Source organism: Muscardinus avellanarius, assembly GCF_963383645.1.
Source record: "Muscardinus avellanarius genome assembly, chromosome: 16".
Lineage (NCBI taxonomy): Eukaryota > Metazoa > Chordata > Mammalia > Rodentia > Gliridae > Muscardinus > Muscardinus avellanarius.
The window spans coordinates 50,419,879-50,438,206 of NC_137802.1; the positions used below are offsets into that span (position 1 = coordinate 50,419,879).

The 18,328-nt window shown below is 38.8% G+C and overlaps 1 protein-coding gene across 1 annotated transcript; it reads right to left on the reverse strand.

The window, feature by feature from the left end:
• Positions 1–5,814: 5,814 nt before the first annotated feature.
• Positions 5,815–10,252, reverse strand: KRT10 (keratin 10; the record flags this gene model as incomplete). The annotated part of the gene is made up of 8 exons (XM_080713777.1): positions 5,815–6,144; positions 6,506–6,957; positions 7,317–7,534; positions 7,803–7,928; positions 8,021–8,182; positions 8,277–8,433; positions 8,788–8,870; positions 9,644–10,252. The coding sequence occupies 8 exons, from the start codon at positions 10,250–10,252 to the stop codon at positions 6,038–6,040; spliced, it is 1,914 nt and encodes a 637-aa protein (XP_080569903.1). The 3' UTR covers positions 5,815–6,037.
• Positions 10,253–18,328: the final 8,076 nt, after the last annotated feature.

Here is an 18,328-nt window from a genome sequence, read left to right on the forward strand (position 1 = left end):
AGGTCTGGGAGTGTAGCCCGGAGGTAGAAGGGCTTCCAGGAACCCCAGTACCACCAAAATAAATAAATAAATAAATAAATAAAAGTGTTGCCCCCAGGGCCCATTGTGTGTGTGTGTGTGTGTGTGTGTGTGTGTGTGTGTGTGTGTGTGTTCATTAATGATAACAGGGCAGTTGCATTTGGGTGGAAGAGAATGCCAGATACCCAGAAATGCATAATACACAGAGTTGTTCTGTGTGAGTTGTTCTGTGTTTCTCATAACTTTTGAATCTCCTATGAGATAGTCCTTAAAGTGAAAACTCTGCTTATAATTATCTGTCTGAAAACTAGTTCATGTCAAAATAAAATGAAAAATTTTTGAACAGTTGTGATTGAATTTTCCATTGTCTTTGTACTAATGTATGTTGTGAGTTGCGTGATGGGATAGTGTATCTATGCATGCATATATTTAAATATCATTTTAAGATAAATTATTCATTGCACATGCTCAAAATATTTAAATTTCTTAGAAGTAATAAAAATGTCTAGCAATCATGGCTATAAAGGAAAAAGACCCAGGCTCAAAATAAAAAATCTTGGGTTTAAGATGTAGCTGTACAATTTTCTCTGCATGAAGCTTTGGGTAAGTCCCTATTTCTGAGCCCTTCATGTGTCCCAAGGCTGTTTTGAAGATGATTTCCACATATAGGTGTATTTTGAGAATTGTAAAGATCGATATGCATGCATTAAGTATTATTTTTCTTCTATATCACTTGATAAGAGAAGTGAAGATTTGCTTTGGTGTGTCTGTACCACACAACAAAGTATTCTAGTATCCTGCATATGGAGAAAAATATATATACATACATATATACATATATATATATATTATTTCTAAACAGTATGAGTCATCTCATACTGATTTAACCATCTAAATGCCTATACCTTAATTAAAATGGAGTAGGAGCCAGGTGTAGTGCTACACCCTTGTAATCCCAGTACTTGGGAGGCTGAGACAGGAGGCTCACAGGTTCTCAGCTAGCCTCAGCTACTTCGTGAAGCCCTCTGCAACGTAGTGAAACCCTGTTTCAAAATAAAAAAGGCTGGGCATGGTGGCGCATGCTTGTAATCCCAGCAATTGGGAGGTGGAGACCGGAGGATCGCAGTTCACCTATAGCCTCAGCTACTTAGTGAGGCCCTTCACAACTCAGTGAGACCCTGTTTCAAAAAATAAAGAATAAAAAATAGATGGTGGTGTAGCTCAGAGGTACAATGCCCCTGAGTTCCATCCCTGGTATGTCAAAACACAAACAAACAAAAAGAATAAAAAATAGGGCTGAGAATATAACTCAAAGGTAGAATGTCCCTGGGTTCTATCCCCGACCTACCTCTCTCTCTCTCTCTCTCTCTCCCTCTCTCTCTCTCTCTCTCTCTCTCTCTCTCTCTCTCACACACACACACACACACACACACACACACACACACACACACACACACTCAATGGAATGGAGTGGAAATTCCATTGCAATTATTTCATTTTCCCCCCTCTCAACCTGGTTTCCACAAATAATAAAGCATGGCATTTCTGCCAAGATAAAACAGCTTGGTCTTTGCCACCAGTTTTGAAGAAGATAATCAGCTCTATTGATAGGGAAGACTGAGAAAAGTAGTAAGAAGACAGGAAGGTTAGCATGAATGTGTATGTTGATATCCTGTAGACATTTCAGACAGCATAGGTTTCTAGGGATAATCTTGATTGTAGAGTAAGTATTCCACTTAAAAGCTCCTGTGACAGCCTGGACTCACTTCCATGCAGTGCTTTTTGCTCTTCTGTCTGGGTCTGAAGTCAGGAATTGCATGTCAGTCACCCTTTTATTCCCATTGCCTGGCACAGTGCCAGACACTGCTGAGTAATAAGCAACCAATAAATATTTTTAACGTGTACTGTGAGCCAAGGCCTGGAACAGACATCGGGTTGATCTATATCAACTCCAATTATTTAAAAAAGGCAGAAAGATAATGGCTGGGTCTGGGGGGAAGTAGGTAAAAGAGAACGAGTGAAGAGCAGTGATGGTGTTATTTTATTCTTTTTCTAAAAAGAAAAAAATTGGAAGATGAACTTATTGGATAAAGACTTTACCAGGAAGGTCCCGTGGAGCTTGAAGGGTGAGGATGCATCTGGTGATAGAAGACGGTGCCGTGAGTCTTTGTGTCTTTTGGCTTCTCGTCAAGTAGCAATTACTAAGCAACTCCCTTTATCTCTTTCCACCATAAGCAACCAGTTGTCCAAACATTACTCATCTACATTCCCAAACCAACTACCATAACAAAATACCAGAGGAACTAGGAAGAATTTTGAAGATTGTGGATTCTGACACTTTCATCTTTTCTTTCTCACAATGGGCTACACAAACATAAGCCGGTGTTATTACAGAGGGACTATGGTTCAGATTTAGTTAATCCTTGGGTTCTGCAGCTCAAGAGTATGATTCATTAAATATGTTCATTAAAAATCCATTAGAAGATGGGCGTGGTGGTGCACGCTTGTAATCCCCATGTTTTGTAATCCCTGTGTTTGAAAGGCTGAGACAGGAGGATAGCACAGGTTTGAAGCCAGCCTCAGCTACTCAGTGAGGCTCTCAGCAACTTAGTGAGACCCCGTTTCCAAATAAAATATAAATAGGTCTGGGAGTATAGCCCGGAGGTAGAAAGCCCCTGGGTTCCACCCCCAGTGCCACCCAAAAAAAATCGTTATAGGGAAATTACTTACCTGTGCTATGTGCTTTGTTATAAAGACATTCTCATGCTTTATAGTCCTTAGAGTGCAAGCTTTATTTTTGGATCCAAAAAATATAGTAGAAATTGACATTTGACATACTAGAAAAATCAAAATGTTCAGTCACCATTTTTCACTTCTTTAAAAGTAAGCCTTAGGGGCCAGGATGTAGCTCAGTGGCAAAGTGCCTGCTTTGCAGGTGTGGTGCTCTGGGTTTGACCCCAAGTTCCAAAAAGACAAAAAAAAGAACCCCTTTAAAAAGTAAGCCTTAATTGAGGCTTAAAGCATATACAGTAGAATTATCCCTTTTGGTTTATGATTCTTGTAATTTGGACAAATTCAGTTGTATAATGGATACCAGAAACATTTCCATCATTCCAAAAAATTCTTTCGTGCCCCCTTTTGGTAAACACCTTACCCTTTACTCTCTGGCAACCTCTCATCTGTCTTCTAGACTTTTGGCTTGAACTTTTCAGAGAGTATTATATAAATGAGATAGAACACTAGCTTTTTGAGTCTAACTTCTTTTACTTTGTGTAATACTTTAGAATTTTAACCATTTGTTTTCCCTTATCTGTTTTTTTCTTTCTATGGTTTCAGCTACCCATAAACAAAGGAAGTCCCAAAACATCAAATGGACAATCTAGAAATAAGCAATTCATAAATATTAAGTTGTGCACTGTTCGGAGTATCATGATGAAATCTCATGGCATCCCACCTGGAATGTGAATTACATTTGTCTAGCCTATCCAGGCTGTAAGCACGACCCACCATTACTTAGAAGCTGTCACATGTATCAGATCATCTGTGTTGGGATTGCCGTGGTTGTGTTCCCTTCACCCTTATTTTACTGCAATAATTGGCCCTATACTGCAATAATTGTAATGCTGGGAGTTTAGATACACCAAAAAGAATCTGTAAAGTGCTTCTTTTAAGTGAAAAGGTACAAGTTTACCATAGGCATGTATATTTAAGAAACCAATACATATAAGGTTTTGAACTATTTGAGATTCACTGGAGGACTTAAAATGTGTCCCTTTGGATAAATGGGGGGAGACTTTTGTTACCTCCTTATTATGTAGATAAGAACACCAAGACTCACTAGATTGACGTAACTTGTCTAAAAGTTGCATGATTTTGTCAATGCAGCGCCAGGATATAATCCAGGCCTCTTTAAGAGTCATGCTTATAATGGAGAATAATTTCCCTAATTTCCACTCTCAAGATGCACTTCAAATGGGAAGTACTCAATGGGCCCTACTTAGTTAACCTTACTCAAGCTACTTTCTTAATAAAGGTGACTCTAACAAAGCTACTCTCCATTCCTCAGCAAAATATCAAGCCATCATGAACACCGGTCTCAGGGTGCAAAGCATAAAGGCTTTAAGGAGGCATTGGCAGACTGTAAAGGTAAGAGGATAGGAACAGTATGCATTCAGATACTTCAGGAATGAAGGTTTGGGTTTCCACTCAACCAGATGAAGAATTCTGAGCAGCTGAGATCCTGGATGGGGTGAAGAGGGCAGAAAATGGATAGAAGAAGAGACAAACTTACTAGACTAGCAAGTACAACTATCTCATAATAACACTTTTATATTTGTTTCAAATCAGCATTTTTTTTGTGTGTGTGGTACCAGGGATGGACCCTAGGGGCATTCTACCTCTGAGCTACATACCAAGCCCTATTTTTATTTTATATTTTGAAAAAGGGTCTTGCTAAGTTGCAGAGGGCATAAGTAGCCGAGGCTGACTTCAAACCTGTGATCCTCCTGTCTCAGTCTCCCAAACTGTGATTACAAGTGTGCACCACCACACCAAGCTCAAATCAGCATTTTAAATGCAAAACTTTTATTTCTGCAGAGTAAGAGACAATGACCACCTCAGATTATGGATAATGTAACAGGTGCCAGGTACCAGGTACCAGGACTTACTTAACTTTATTATATAATAAACAATTTAAAAGATGATGTTTCTGACCAGCAACCATTAAATCACTCTGCACACAGTAGGAATTCAAGTGCCAATACTCAAACACTCGTTTCTGAGCTTTATAGCGAGGCACGGTGGGAATTCAAGTGTACTGAAGAAGATTGGATCCCAAGAATGACGGTACAAGTATCCACATCTGAAGAGGCATGTGGACAAAAGTGGAGCGCTTCTCACTGTGGTATATTTGGTGCCAACTTGCTTATGGAGCCTTGACTGTAGGAAAGTCTAAACCCATTGAAATTTGGCTCATGTAATCTATGTGAAGGTAGTGTCTATAGTCGTGGGAGTCTCAAACAAATGGCATGGGAATTAGAACTCTTAATTCTGGTATTCTGAAGCTCAACTCAAGAATACTGAAGAAGGTTAATACTTGGTAGACATGTGTAATATAGGAGTCCACCAGGGGAGTCAAGATAGTCTTAGGGGCACATATGAACTCTGGATGCAGGCTCTCCTCTTTCCCCTTACAGTATTTCCTAGCAGAAGCAGTATTAGCTGGGTTCTTATTGGCTAAAGGGTTAGAATAGTTTGAGCAATTTGAATCAAGGTAGATAGTACCTGGCAGAAAGTATTAGGTATTTAATATTAATCAATGGGTAGAGTTGGGAATGTAGAGACTAGAAGTACTCCTTTGGTTACATTGGCATCATTTATAAAGTCAAGTAACTTTGTTGGCTACATTATGATTTTATTGGGTTAGTTAAGTGATGGATAATGTCTGTTAAACAGTATAACAACTGGAAGGGCATAATATAGTAATTGAAAGAAAATAAGGGCGAGCAAATGTGAGACGTGAAATAATTAGAAAATGTGCAATTTCCAATTTTATTTTTTGGAGTCTTATTTGAGATGGTTCAAAATTTCTGGGATTGAAATAACTTGAAGCCAGAGAGTTTGGGGCACCACATGTATACCTTTAAGAAAGTGTAAGACTGAGATTTCCACATTTGAAAATTTTCAGTGGGATTACTTACATTGGTCTGAGCATACCCACAAGATTATGAAAAGATAAACTCTGACAAATTTATTTAGTTTGCATCAGTAAGAAAGTTTATTGAAATTCATTAGTAAATGAGAACAGAAAGTTTTTCTTTTGTTTTTCCTCCCCATAAAAAGAACACTTTCTGGTAAAGTAAAAAGAAGAAATACAGAAACAAAACACCTTTTAGACACCTTATTGTCAAGGAGTGAACCTGTTTCCAGGGACCATTAAGACAGAAGTGTTTTCTTGGCCATTCCGCCACTCATCTGTATACAATGGCCTGTGTAGAGAGACATTTCCTCTCCATGCAGCTTAGTAGTAGTGTTTCTTGGTTTCTGATTCAACCATAGATGAGAGAACTCTACCATCAGGTGTCACCTCTTCAATAATTGTCTTGATGACTCTGGTTTTGTTAGTATCTGTATGAATAATAGCAGGAAATTAGAATTAAGGCTAAGCAATTTATAAGGCTATTTGTTAATTAGCAAGCAAATATTAAAAAAAAACACTTTTTTTAAAGAAAGAAAATTCATTTTCACACACACAATCGCGTGCACACATGCACACACTCACACACAATCTAAAAAATGTTTAGGTTGTTGGTGGCACATAAGACCCTGCCACTTTTCCTTCAAGATCGGTGTCAGGAGTACAGCTGGTTAAAAATGCAAAGAAAAGCCCTAATATTTTCACTTTTCCCCCCTTTTTCTTGGCGCTAGTGGGGGTCTAGAACTTAAAGCAACAATGTCACCACAGAAAGTTCAAACTAATTCTGATTACCCCAGTTAGTTTCTGCTGACCTTGGTCCCTTGGATGAGGACTCTCCAGTGGACCCAGACGAGGAGGACTTGTGGCCTCCGCTGGAGCTGCCGCCCCCGTAGCCGCCGCCGGAACTTCCGCCGTGGCCGCCGCCGGAACTTCCGCCGTGGCCCCCACCGGAACTTCCTCCGTAGCCGCCGCCGGAACTTCCGCCGTGGCCGCCTCCGCTGGAGCTGCCGCCCCCGTAGCCGCCGCCGGAACTTCCGCCGTGGCCCCCGCCGGAACTTCCTCCGTAGCCGCCGCCGGAACTGCCGCCGCCGTGGCCGCCGCCGGAACTTCCGCCGTGGCCGCCGCCGGAACTTCCGCCGTAGCCGCCGCCGGAACTTCCGCCGTAGCCGCCGCCGGAACTTCCGCCGTAGCCGCCGCCGGAACTTCCGCCGCCGCGCCCGCCGCCGTAGGATCCACCTCCGGAACTAAAAGGGGTGAGGGCCATATTCGGTTATCTCTTAACACTATCTCTTAATGGTAGCTCTTTCTTCAGATTATTATCATAGAAAATAGGAAAACGTGTTTTGAGAAAAGATAGCCCCATCCCTACCAAATATGTGTCTTAAAACCCAGCCCTTAAAAACAAGTGTTTGGACACAAAACCCCCAACAATCATTCTTGGGCCAAACTCATGATAAAGTGAGGTTGTTGACTCTTCCTGTACCTTGCTTTATCCCTCTGTCTTCCTTCCTCCCACCTCTGGCATTTCCTTGGGCTTTGTGTAAGCCTTGCTAGCGAATAGTGAATGAAAGCAATCGGGATATTTTTCACTTTTCTTATTTACCTTCCCTCTCCTTCTAGCAGGCTGCGGTAGGTTTGGATTTCATTCTCCAGTCGGATCTTAATGTCCAGGAGTTGTTGGTATTCGGAATTCTGGCACTCGGTTTCACCTCGGATCTGTTGCAGCTGTTCCTCCAGGGCGGATATCTGGGCCTGAATCTGTGAGAGCTGTGCGCAGTAGCGACCTTCTGTTTCTGCCAAGGAGGCTTCCAGGGATTGTTTCTGAAAAGAGGATTTTATTTCTTCTTAGTGACATTGTTGTTCAGCTGAGTATAGAGAAGCTCATTGAATTATTCAATGAGACAACATATTGAGGAATAATTGAAACTGAATTGCATTTCTGTGTTAGCACCTTTGCATGAATACTTATAGTTTTTTTCTTCCATTAACATATAGCTCAGTTTTCTTACTACTCTTTTTACCCACACCTGTGTGTGAGTATGAAACTTTTTATGATAAAATGGAGGTCATTCCACCTGACTTAACATACCAGGGCCAGTTGGGATTGTAGTTCGATCTCCAGACCTTGAACAGTGCGTCTCAATTCAGTAATTTCGGATTTATGACTGGACATTTGTTCAATGTTGCTGTCAATTTCTGTAGTCAGTTCCTTGCTCTAGAATATTAGAAACAGGGAAAAAGATGAGAAAATTCGGACAGAGCAACAAAAACCTCCATGAGCTTCACCATGAAGGGCAATATACTTACCTTTTCATTGAACCAGGCTTCGGCATCCTTTCTGTTTTTCTCAGCAAGTTGTTCATACTGGCTTCTCATGTTATTCAGAAGTTGAGTCAGATCAATACCTGGGGCAGCATTCATTTCCACATTCACATCACCAGTGGACACATTTTGAAGGTCTTTCATTTCCTTTTTGAGGAACAAAAAGATTTATTGACTGCACCATAACCACAATGAACCTTTTTTTTTTTTTTGGCCTGGGGAAAGTATAATTTTGTGTCACCTCTTCATGGTTCTTCTTCAGGTACTGCAGCTCCTCATTCAGGCTCTCAATTTGCATCTCCAAGTCAGCCTTTGTGAGGGTTAGCTCATCCAGCACCCGGCGTAGGCCGTTGATGTCGGCTTCAACGCTTTGACGCAGGGCCACTTCATTCTCATACCTGAAACAAGCACGATACAAATATTGGTTTTAACTCTTATAAGAGAGCTGTACCTGTACAAAGGCTGTTTAAAAAGGAAGTAGAGTTCATTTCAAATCATGAGTATGTTTTCACATAGGGATTTAAGTGGTTTAATGCAAAGAAGGTTGGCCATTACTTTCAAATGCATTTTGTTGTTTTAATGATTGTCAAAAATATAAAATTAAAAAATTTCTCAGACAATCCTAATAATATTTCACTTTGGATGCATTCAGGAAAATGTAAATGCTATTGTGGGCATCTAAAGTCATTGTTAAAATAAGATGTATTATGTAGTGATAGTATTATACAACTTTTTTTGTAAACTTAGCTTACTTCATTCTGAAGTCATCAGCTGCCAGCCTGGCATTGTCGATCTGAAGTAGGACATTGGCATTGTCAGTAGTTAGGTTGAGGATCTGGAGGAAAAGGTACAGTTATTTAAAAAGAGGTCAGATATAGGTATGGTTTTTATAGTGGCATAGATAAATTGCATTTTTATGTTGTTTCAGGATGTTGGGGGAATTTTTAAAAATACAAAACATTACAAGGCTACCATTATACATGTATTTGACTAATTCTCTTGACTTTTCTATATATTTTAAATTTCTATGTCATCTCTTTTCAATGACTAACTATAGTTATATAGATATATTCCCCCAAGTGTGTCCCCCAGTATACTCTATGATTTTTTTTTGTATTTCAGCTTACTTTTGACCTACTCACACCTACATTTATTTAATTTGTTATAAATACTTCTAAGTAGACTCTCAACTGCTAGGTCCAATTCACAGATTTCCTGGAGGCAAGCAATAGCCAGCTTCTGTACTGTCTTGCGATGTTGGCACTGATTATGGCTTATTTATTAACAGTTTCAATGATACTTTGTTCTTATTTGTTTAATAATTCTTTTAATTTCTACATTTGTAAGTGATCTAGCATATTTTAATTGTAGACTTATTATATGCTCACTACAACCTAAAAAATTCTCAGTAATCTGCATCCTGTGAGAGAGAAAGCATACATTCTGGATGGCGATTACCTTGACTATATGGCAAAGAAAATATTTATCTTTGAGAATAGATTATATATTTTTACTATGAAAGTTAACATAGGTAACACATTACATAGCCTAATTTGAGATTCATCTATCTATATTACATAAATAAAATAGATTAAAAATGCCCCTTACCTGATTTTTAAGTTCTTCGATGGTTTGATAGTATTTGCTGTAGTCACGGGGCTCTCGCTGGCTTGAGTTGCCATACTTATTATACCACTCCTTGATTTTACCTTCCAGCTCATAGTTTGATTCTTCCAGAGCCCGGACTTTGTCCAGGTAGGAAGCCAGGCGGTCATTCAGATTCTGCATGGTTACCTTTTCATTTCCAGAGAGAAGGCCACCATCTCCAAATCCACCACCAAAGCTTCCTCCATAGCCACCTCCACCAAAGCTGCCACCTCCAAAGCCGCTGCCACCTCCAAAGCCGCCTCCTCCAAAGCTGCCTCCTCCAAAGCTGCTTCCATAGCCTCCACCAATGCAGCTGCTTCCATAGCCTCCACCAAAGCTACCGCCACCAAAACCTCCTCCCATTCCTCCCAAGCCACCTGATGAGCCCCCAAAGCAGCCTCCACTAGAGCTTCCACGGCTAAAAGAGCCACCACTGAAGCCCCCTGAGCTAAATCCTCCACCAAGGGAGCCTTTGCTGCTGGAAATTCTGAGGGATGACCCTCCTCCTCCACCTCCTCCTCCACTTCGGGAGGAAGAGTACTGCTTGCTTGAGCTGTATCTGACTGACATGGTGATGCTGTTTAGCTCAGGGAGCACCTGCTACCAAGGACAGTGACAAGCCTTTATATACTGAGAGGGCGTGTCTCACCTGGGTTAGGGTTTGCTTACTTGCATGGTTTTTTTTTTTGCCAACTTTGCATCTTTAGCTTATGATTGCATAAATTATCTTCAGTAATAACCAATACCAATATGTATGCTTTTGAATTTTCCCTAAGAACAAACAAGAGAGTTACTATGTTGAAATTGAAAATGGGTGGAGTTCAGATGAGCATATGTTTCATTGTGCTTTTTACCTTTTGAAGAATATTGAGCAATTGTTAAAATCCTTTTCCTCAGCACTAATTCAAGTTGCAGAGTATATTTGCAAAGTTTTGGAGAAAAAAGAATTTTAGCTGCAAAATTATGGTTAAATAAGAATTTTAAGTTTATGTTTCAGTTTTAATTAATAAGAACAACAAATAGCATGAATTCTTCCAGACTCATAATAAAGATCTTGTTAAAAATCTGTAACAACCAAAAAGAAAGTAAAAAGCACATGATAAACAATTTATTTAGTTTTCAAAACTTGCCACATAAAGAAAGTGAAAGCCATAAAGGCATAATTTAGGAAACCATGTGTTTGTAGAGAATCTTTAATTTGGAGAATGAGAGTATATTGATTTTGGAAGTGAGTAATGGTTGAGGAATCTTAAAATTTAATGATGCTTATTATTTTTAACATTTAAAAACTGAAATTATTCTGGGTTTACTTTCTTAAATTCATCATAGTTAAAGTTTATATGGAGACCATGAATTGGAAGTTCTTAGTAGAAGAAATGAAGAACTAGCTCGTAGAACTTTAAGTTCTGATTGACTAAAAGGGGAGAATTTAGATATATTATGATTATTAGTAAAAACTTGCTTGCAAAAATATAAATCCAGATTAGAGAATACTTGCTGCCAAAATTATGTACAAGACTTATACTTTATGTTCCCTAGTTAAGTTCTCTTTCTCAATAAACAAAACACATTTTCTTGGAATTACTGTGTACAGAATTTAGCATAACAGTTTGTCTAGTGATGTGTCTGAGACTCTACTACACATTTCTTTTATAAAATTTATATATGTTATTTTTATTCACCAATAAGAACACATTATTTAAATGCCAGGCATGGTGGTGCATGCTTGTAATCTCAGTACTTGGGAGGCTGAGACAGGAGGATCACAGGTTCTAGAACAGCCTCAGCAAGTAGTTAGACTCTCATCAATCTAATGAGATCTTGTTTACAAATAAGAAATAAAATTGGGCTGGGGGTGTAGCTCGAAGGTAGAATGCTTCTGGGTTAAATCCCCAGCACCACAATATATACTCATACATACAATTATATACTTATATCAAAATATATACTCAGGTATTTACAATTATATAATTCTTTTTGTGATACTGTAATTGTAAAATCTAAGAAACGAGTTCCTGAGACAGGGGTGGTGGTTATTATTTCTATATTTCAGGAAGCTGAAACTGTGGGAAGTGATGTTTTTTTCTAAAGATATGTAGTAGGTGGTTGATCTTCAGTTAGAAGCTTGGTTCTTTGAGTCCTGGCTTTGGATTTTTCTTGGTATGCCAATGTATATATATATATTCTCTGCTGTGGAGGATTTGGTTTTATAGAACCGAATATCTCTAATTTATTACTTTAAACTGTGTGTGTATGCGCGCACATACACGCACATGCAATGGGGAAGCAGAACTTGGAATCTTGAAGATATTGAAAGGGTAGGGATCAGGCATACACTCTTCCATTGGTAATTGTCTCTTCAAGTTAAATTTATAGCTGCACACTCCAGTTTATGAAATCTACAGAAATAGTTTCTTCAGGGAAAGGGAATGTGGTTGAGAGCATTACTGAAGAGTTGATTGTTAGAGTGGAGGTTACTACTAAACAAATTGCAGCTCCTCCAACTTGTTAGCACATGCAAGTAGGGCAGTCGTTGAGAGAATAAAAGAAACCTACCCATGGGAATTTGATTCTTACTGAAGATAACCTACAGTAAGAGAGACTGATAAATCAGGATAGGAAAAAAATTTTCAGCAGGCTCAGAGAAGATATTGGAGCTTTGACATTTCTGTAAGCTATGTGGCAATTAAAAGTTTAATCAAAGAGATGACTTATTTTATTGGTAATTATTACAAATTTTGGATGTTATAAATTTTCTTTTAGCATTACTCTTTAATTCTCACTCAGAGGAAAAATTAAAATCTCAATCTAGTTTTAGATAATTAAAAAGTAGTATGAGGAGATGACTGTTATAATAATATTAAACTAAAGAATATAAGTGAAATAAAATCTTTGCCTAAAATTACATGTAAGCATATACAGGTATGGAGGGCTTTAATACCATAATGTTTAATTTAAGCTACCCACAATATATCAGAGATTATTATTAATTTATATACTCTAGAGATTAATTTGTCTTTGTTTTCTCTGTCATTCTTCTAATTCAGTCTTTGGTGTGAGTGAAACTAGTAAGGTTCCATGTAATAATTGTACAGCTAAGTTGTATAAAAATGTATGATTTATTCTTAGCACCATTTATACTTGATTGTCATAGCCCACTGTGGCTGTTATTTCATTATTCTCAATTTTTGTTCTGTTTATGTAAAATACATTGGTAGATGTTTAAAAGATATAAAAAAGAATGAGATTCAGCTCCTGCCCTTAAGGATCTTAACCAGTAGTTACAACCTAACTGGAGAGAAATGAATGAAATATAATGTAAACTTAAGTGCCATGCAAATAGAAAGTGACTGCAGGGCCTGGGAATCTGGGGAGAAGCAGTTATTTCCTGAACATTTGTTGTGTTCAGAGAGTTTATTTTCCTTAAATCCTCCCCCAGATTCTCTAAGATAAATATTAGTTACCTCATTTTATTGCTGAAAATAGCCAAGCCTTGGAAGGGTTCAGGAATTTTCTCAGAGTGGGTAAACTAGTTTATACTAGAGCTTGATTTTGAATCAGGTGATAGAACTACAAAGGTGACATGAATTGACACCATAAGGTTAACTAGCAAGGGTCGTGTTAGAATGGGGCCACCTGACAGAATTTCATGGTGAAAGTGGAGTTATGGTGGCATGTGAAGAATGGGTAGAATTTCTCAATGTGTGTAGTGTGGGGAAGAGGAAGGGAAGGAGAGGAGAGGAGAGGAGAAGAGAGGAGAGGAGAGGAGAGGAGAGGAGAGGAGAGGAGAGAGAGAGAGAGAGAGAGAGAGAGAGAGAGAGAGAGAGAGAGAGAGAGAGAGAGAAAATGTGTGTGTGTGTGTGTGCGCGCGCGCACTGTTCTGGAAAGTGGGACCTTGAGTATGCCAAGCAGGTAAAGACTTCAAATGGACCAGTTTGGCTGGAATAGATCATCCATATTCGTTAATGTATTTATTCCTTCAACAGGATTTATTGAGTACCTGCAGTGCACTTGGATTTACATATGTGACTAAGATACGGTTTCTACTTTTAAAGGCATTTGCTTGGAGATGCACACAAACATACTCATAAATTTGGGATAATAATACAAAGTAATGTAGAGTACATTTGAAGCATGGGCTGGGGGACACAGAATAGCATTATAAGGAAAGAAGAGAGAAAGAAAGAAACATGAATAAGAATATGTATAGTTGATAGATTTGGTATATTCCCAGAGAGCCAGGACAACAGATATTGGTAAGGTCCATGTTTGATCAAATCTGTAGGCACTCATATTACACATTTTTTCTAAAATTTTTGAGTCTGTACCGTAATGGAAACTGCCTGAAGGTTTTGAAAGTAGAATAGGAGAGTAATGATTACATGGCTGAGGTCTGGAATCAGACTGCTTGGATTACAGTCCAGGCTCCACCACTCACTGTGTGGCTTTGTCCCACTTTCCGTCTCTCTAAAATGAGAATGATAATTTTACTTGCACTATAGAGTTATACTGGGCATCGAATGAGTTAATTAATATACAGCATTTAGAACAGTGGTTGGAATACATAGAATAAGAGTTTAATAAATGTCTTTGTTGATATTATTACTGCTATTGTGATCCCTGTTTCTTAGAGCCTAACCCACTGTCCAACCATTAGTAGGTCTGAAAAATATGAATGAATGAAAGGATAGGATTTGATGTTGGAAAATGGTCACTGAGGAGGAAAAAACAAAGGTTGGGGAGAAGCTGGGCACCTGTAATTCCCATACTTGGGAGGCTGATACAGGAGGTGTGAAATGAGGTTTGAAGCCAGCCTCAGCAATGTAGTGAGAGCCTGTTTCAAAACAAAAGATAAAAAAAGGCTAGAGGTGTAGCTCAGAGGTAGAATGTCCCTGAGTTCAATCCCTAGTATCACCACAGGCACGTGCATGTGTACACACACACACACACACACACACACACACACACACACACACAGGCTAGGGAAGAGAGTGAGGTTGGAGAAGGTATTGATCAAGTCTGCTAACTCTGCAATGACCCATGCCACCAATTTTTCTCTGGGTGATACTTGCTTTCATTTTTACTTGATTTTTTAAGTTATTCCCTACCTCCAAGTCACCAAATTTGTTGCTTTGTGTCATCTCTGATGTACTTGTTTCCTTCTGTCTGAACTGACTGTAGATGCCCTTAATCCGGGCTTTCACAACTTCTCTCTGGATTACTTCACCAGCTTCTGAAGTGTGCTTTTTGGCTCATCACGGTGTCAATTAAGATCTCTTCTGTTCACTGTGGTGTGATTAATGTTCTTGGAAGAGAATTGTCACCACTCAGTCAACGTGCTCAGGCCTCTGTCGACGGATGAAGTCTTTTCTGCAGGCTTGCTCTCCCATATTGGTCCTGCCTCACGCCCCCTGCGGAAGGGTGGGAGAGTAGAAAGAGTGCTGCATTCTCGGCAGAAGGTGATTCTATGGCCTTGGGCAAGACAACACAGTCTTCCTGTGTCTCAGTTTATTATCCCATTAAATATAGATAATAATATGAGCCATTAAATATAGGTAATAATAATAATCTGTGATCCAAGGAGAAGATGTTAGCATCTCCTTTATTTTTATTCCTGGTTTTGTTTTTGTGGTACTGGGGCTCAAACCCAAGGGTATTCTACCTCTGAGCTACACCTTATCCCTATTCTATTTTTTATATTGAAACAGGGTCTTGCTAAGTTGCTGTGGGCCTCATTAAGTTGCTGAGGCTGGCTTCAAGCCTGCAATCCTCTTGTGTCAGTCTCCTAAGTACTGGGATTACAGGCATGTGCCCTCATGCCTGGCTAGCATTTCCTTTAAAAAATCCTCTAAGTACAAGCAGGTCTTTCCTTTTACTCCTGGTCCGGGTACTATACCTTGTTCCATTTAAAGTCTTTGTTGCTCTTGGCTTGGGGTGCCTTCCTTCTCCCTTGCTGGTTTATTCAAGTCATTCTACCTTAACTCCAAACTCTAGCTCAACTGCCATCTCCCTCATGAGATTTCCCACTTTTTGTTAAGTTCATGGCTGTCTCTTTCTTCTCATTTCTGGTGTCGTTTAGCTGACTGTTATTGTTCCAATGCAATATGGCACTTACCTTCCTTCATAGAAGGGAAGGGGTCTTTATACTCTTGCTACACCTACTAGATACTCACTGCTCTCAGAACATTTTCATATCATCTCAGTGACTTTTTCCACTTTTTGATTTCTCTTTATTTTGTTCTCAAAGGTTTTGGTCTCTGTGTTTTAGCAGTAGTGCAAGTTAAAAACAATTGAGGGCTGGTTGAAAACAACTAACTTAATTCTACTTTAAAATAAATTAGGGATGAAAGTTTTATATAAGAATGATAAATCCATGATTTGATATGGGAATTTTAAGATATCTTAAAGTATATAAAGATAATTATCTTAGAATAAATATACTTTATACATATGTAATGTTTCTTTATAAAAACATTTTGGAGCTGGGCATGGTGGCACGTGCTTGTAATCCCACTACATGGGAGGCTGAGACAGGAGGATCACAGGTTCAAGATTAGCCTCAGCAACCTACTGAGGCTCTCAAGCAACCCAGTTACAAGACAATACAAGAGAGCTGAGGGTGTACCTTGGAGGTAGAAAAAATATCAAAAGATAGGTCTGGGGGTGTATCCTGGAGGTAGAAGGCCCCTGGGTTCCACCCCAGTGCCATACACACACAAAAAGAAGAAACGGTATGCACAGAGGTTAAAATATATAATCCCTAATTCTGGTCATTTTAAGTGAACATATATAATATGTTTAAGGAAAAAAGTTTTGTGAAGTTAAATTAACCTAAATTTTATTGTTTAAAGATTTTTAAAATGTTTCACTTTTAAAGAATTAAGCAACTATTTATTTTAATAACAGATGAAACTCTTTGAATCACTTTTGAGGTGGGTAAGAATGGTAGGGGAATTGTTTTAAATTATTTAAGTGTAACATACAGCAATGGGAACATTTACCATAATCATCTTGGCTCCACAGGGTTAAAGATAATTTAATATCTGAGATTAAACAGATTAGAAAAAATGAGGGTAACATTTGCAAAGTTAGTCCTAAAAGTTCATAGAGTTTATTGAGACTTTTCCATGTTTCAGGGCCTGTATGAATTACTGTGCCAGCATATTTGTCTCATTAAATCCTAAGAGCAACTTTATGAGGTAGCTTTTGTTTTAATTATGAAATTAAGTGGTTTGCCACAAATTATTATAAAGGGTCGCTACTGGGATTCGAACACAGGTTTATCTTTTGAGCTTTTTCTTTAACACAGTAACTCTTAGAGCTCTCTTGAAGTGACCTAAAATTGTTTTTCAGTGTTGTGACTTAGAAAATTAAAAGTGCACATAAGAGATTTTATTTTATTTTTCATACTGGACAGACTTTCCTTGTTATTATATTTGTGATGAAAAGACTAATGAGAAAAGAAAAGAAAAAAAACTAATGGGGTGAGATTTCCTGCCTCTGAGAGGCCAGACTCATAGGTCTTGCAGGTGCTCAGTTTATACTCTACCCTGAAGATGGAGCCCAAGGGCATTCTACCTCTGAGCTACACTCCCAGCCATTTTTACTTTTTATTTTGAAACAGGGTTTCACTAGGTTGCTGAGACTGTCTTTGGGCCTGTATTCCTCTTGGCTCAGCCTTTCAAGAACTGGAATTACAGGTGTGGGCCACCCTGCCTGGCTGCCCCAACTTCTTGAGGATCCCTCTTGCTTGGGTTTCTGGAGATTCCTAACTCCTTGTTAGGATTATCCTCAGTCTGGGACCAGTGATTAAAATAAAGCACACATGTGGTGGCACAAGCCTGTAATCCCTGTACTTGGGAAGCTGAGACTGGAGGATTGTAGGTTTGAGAACAGTCTTAGCAAGTAGTAAGACTATCATCAACCTAGTGAGACTATTTAAAAAAAACAAAAGGACTAGGGGTGTAACTTGGAGGCAGAATGCTCCTGGGTTCAATCTCCAGAATAAAAATAAATAAATAAATAAATAAATATTAATTAAAACAATTAGTCACCATGCAAAACTGCAGTGTTAATTTTTTATGCCTGAATTTTCCAGATGTTGCTAACACCCATTATTAGAGATTAATCCCTTTTCATCAGATTTTAATTCTACTGCATACATTGCATATGTATTGTAATAATATTCTAATTCAACAAATGTATATCAAGTGCTGAACCTGCAAAGCTGTTTTCCCCTCCAGATCCTTTTTTCCATCTTTCTGCATCCTATTCTGCCCCAGGAAGACAACCTTGCCCAGTTATGTTTGCCCAGTGGGGGTCCTGTAGGGCATCTGGAGAATAAGTTTGGAATTATTCTTCTATCCTCCATAACAGCTTGATTGTGTCCTTTCATTGAAAGCCACAGCTCCTCTCAAGATGATCCCTTTTATGGAATTTTCCCTTTCTAAGTTAACTTCCTTTGTCCTTTTGGACACAGGGTCATAATAGCTACACTTAGCTCTCCTACATCGTACCCACACTTTCTTAAATAGTCCTTTTATTAAACTCTCCTTGACTTATTATCCTAATCTGAGTGTGTCAGTTGTTTCCTGGTTTAACCCTGCTGGAAGGGATCATGAAGATCGTTTCTTGATGGAGGGAGAT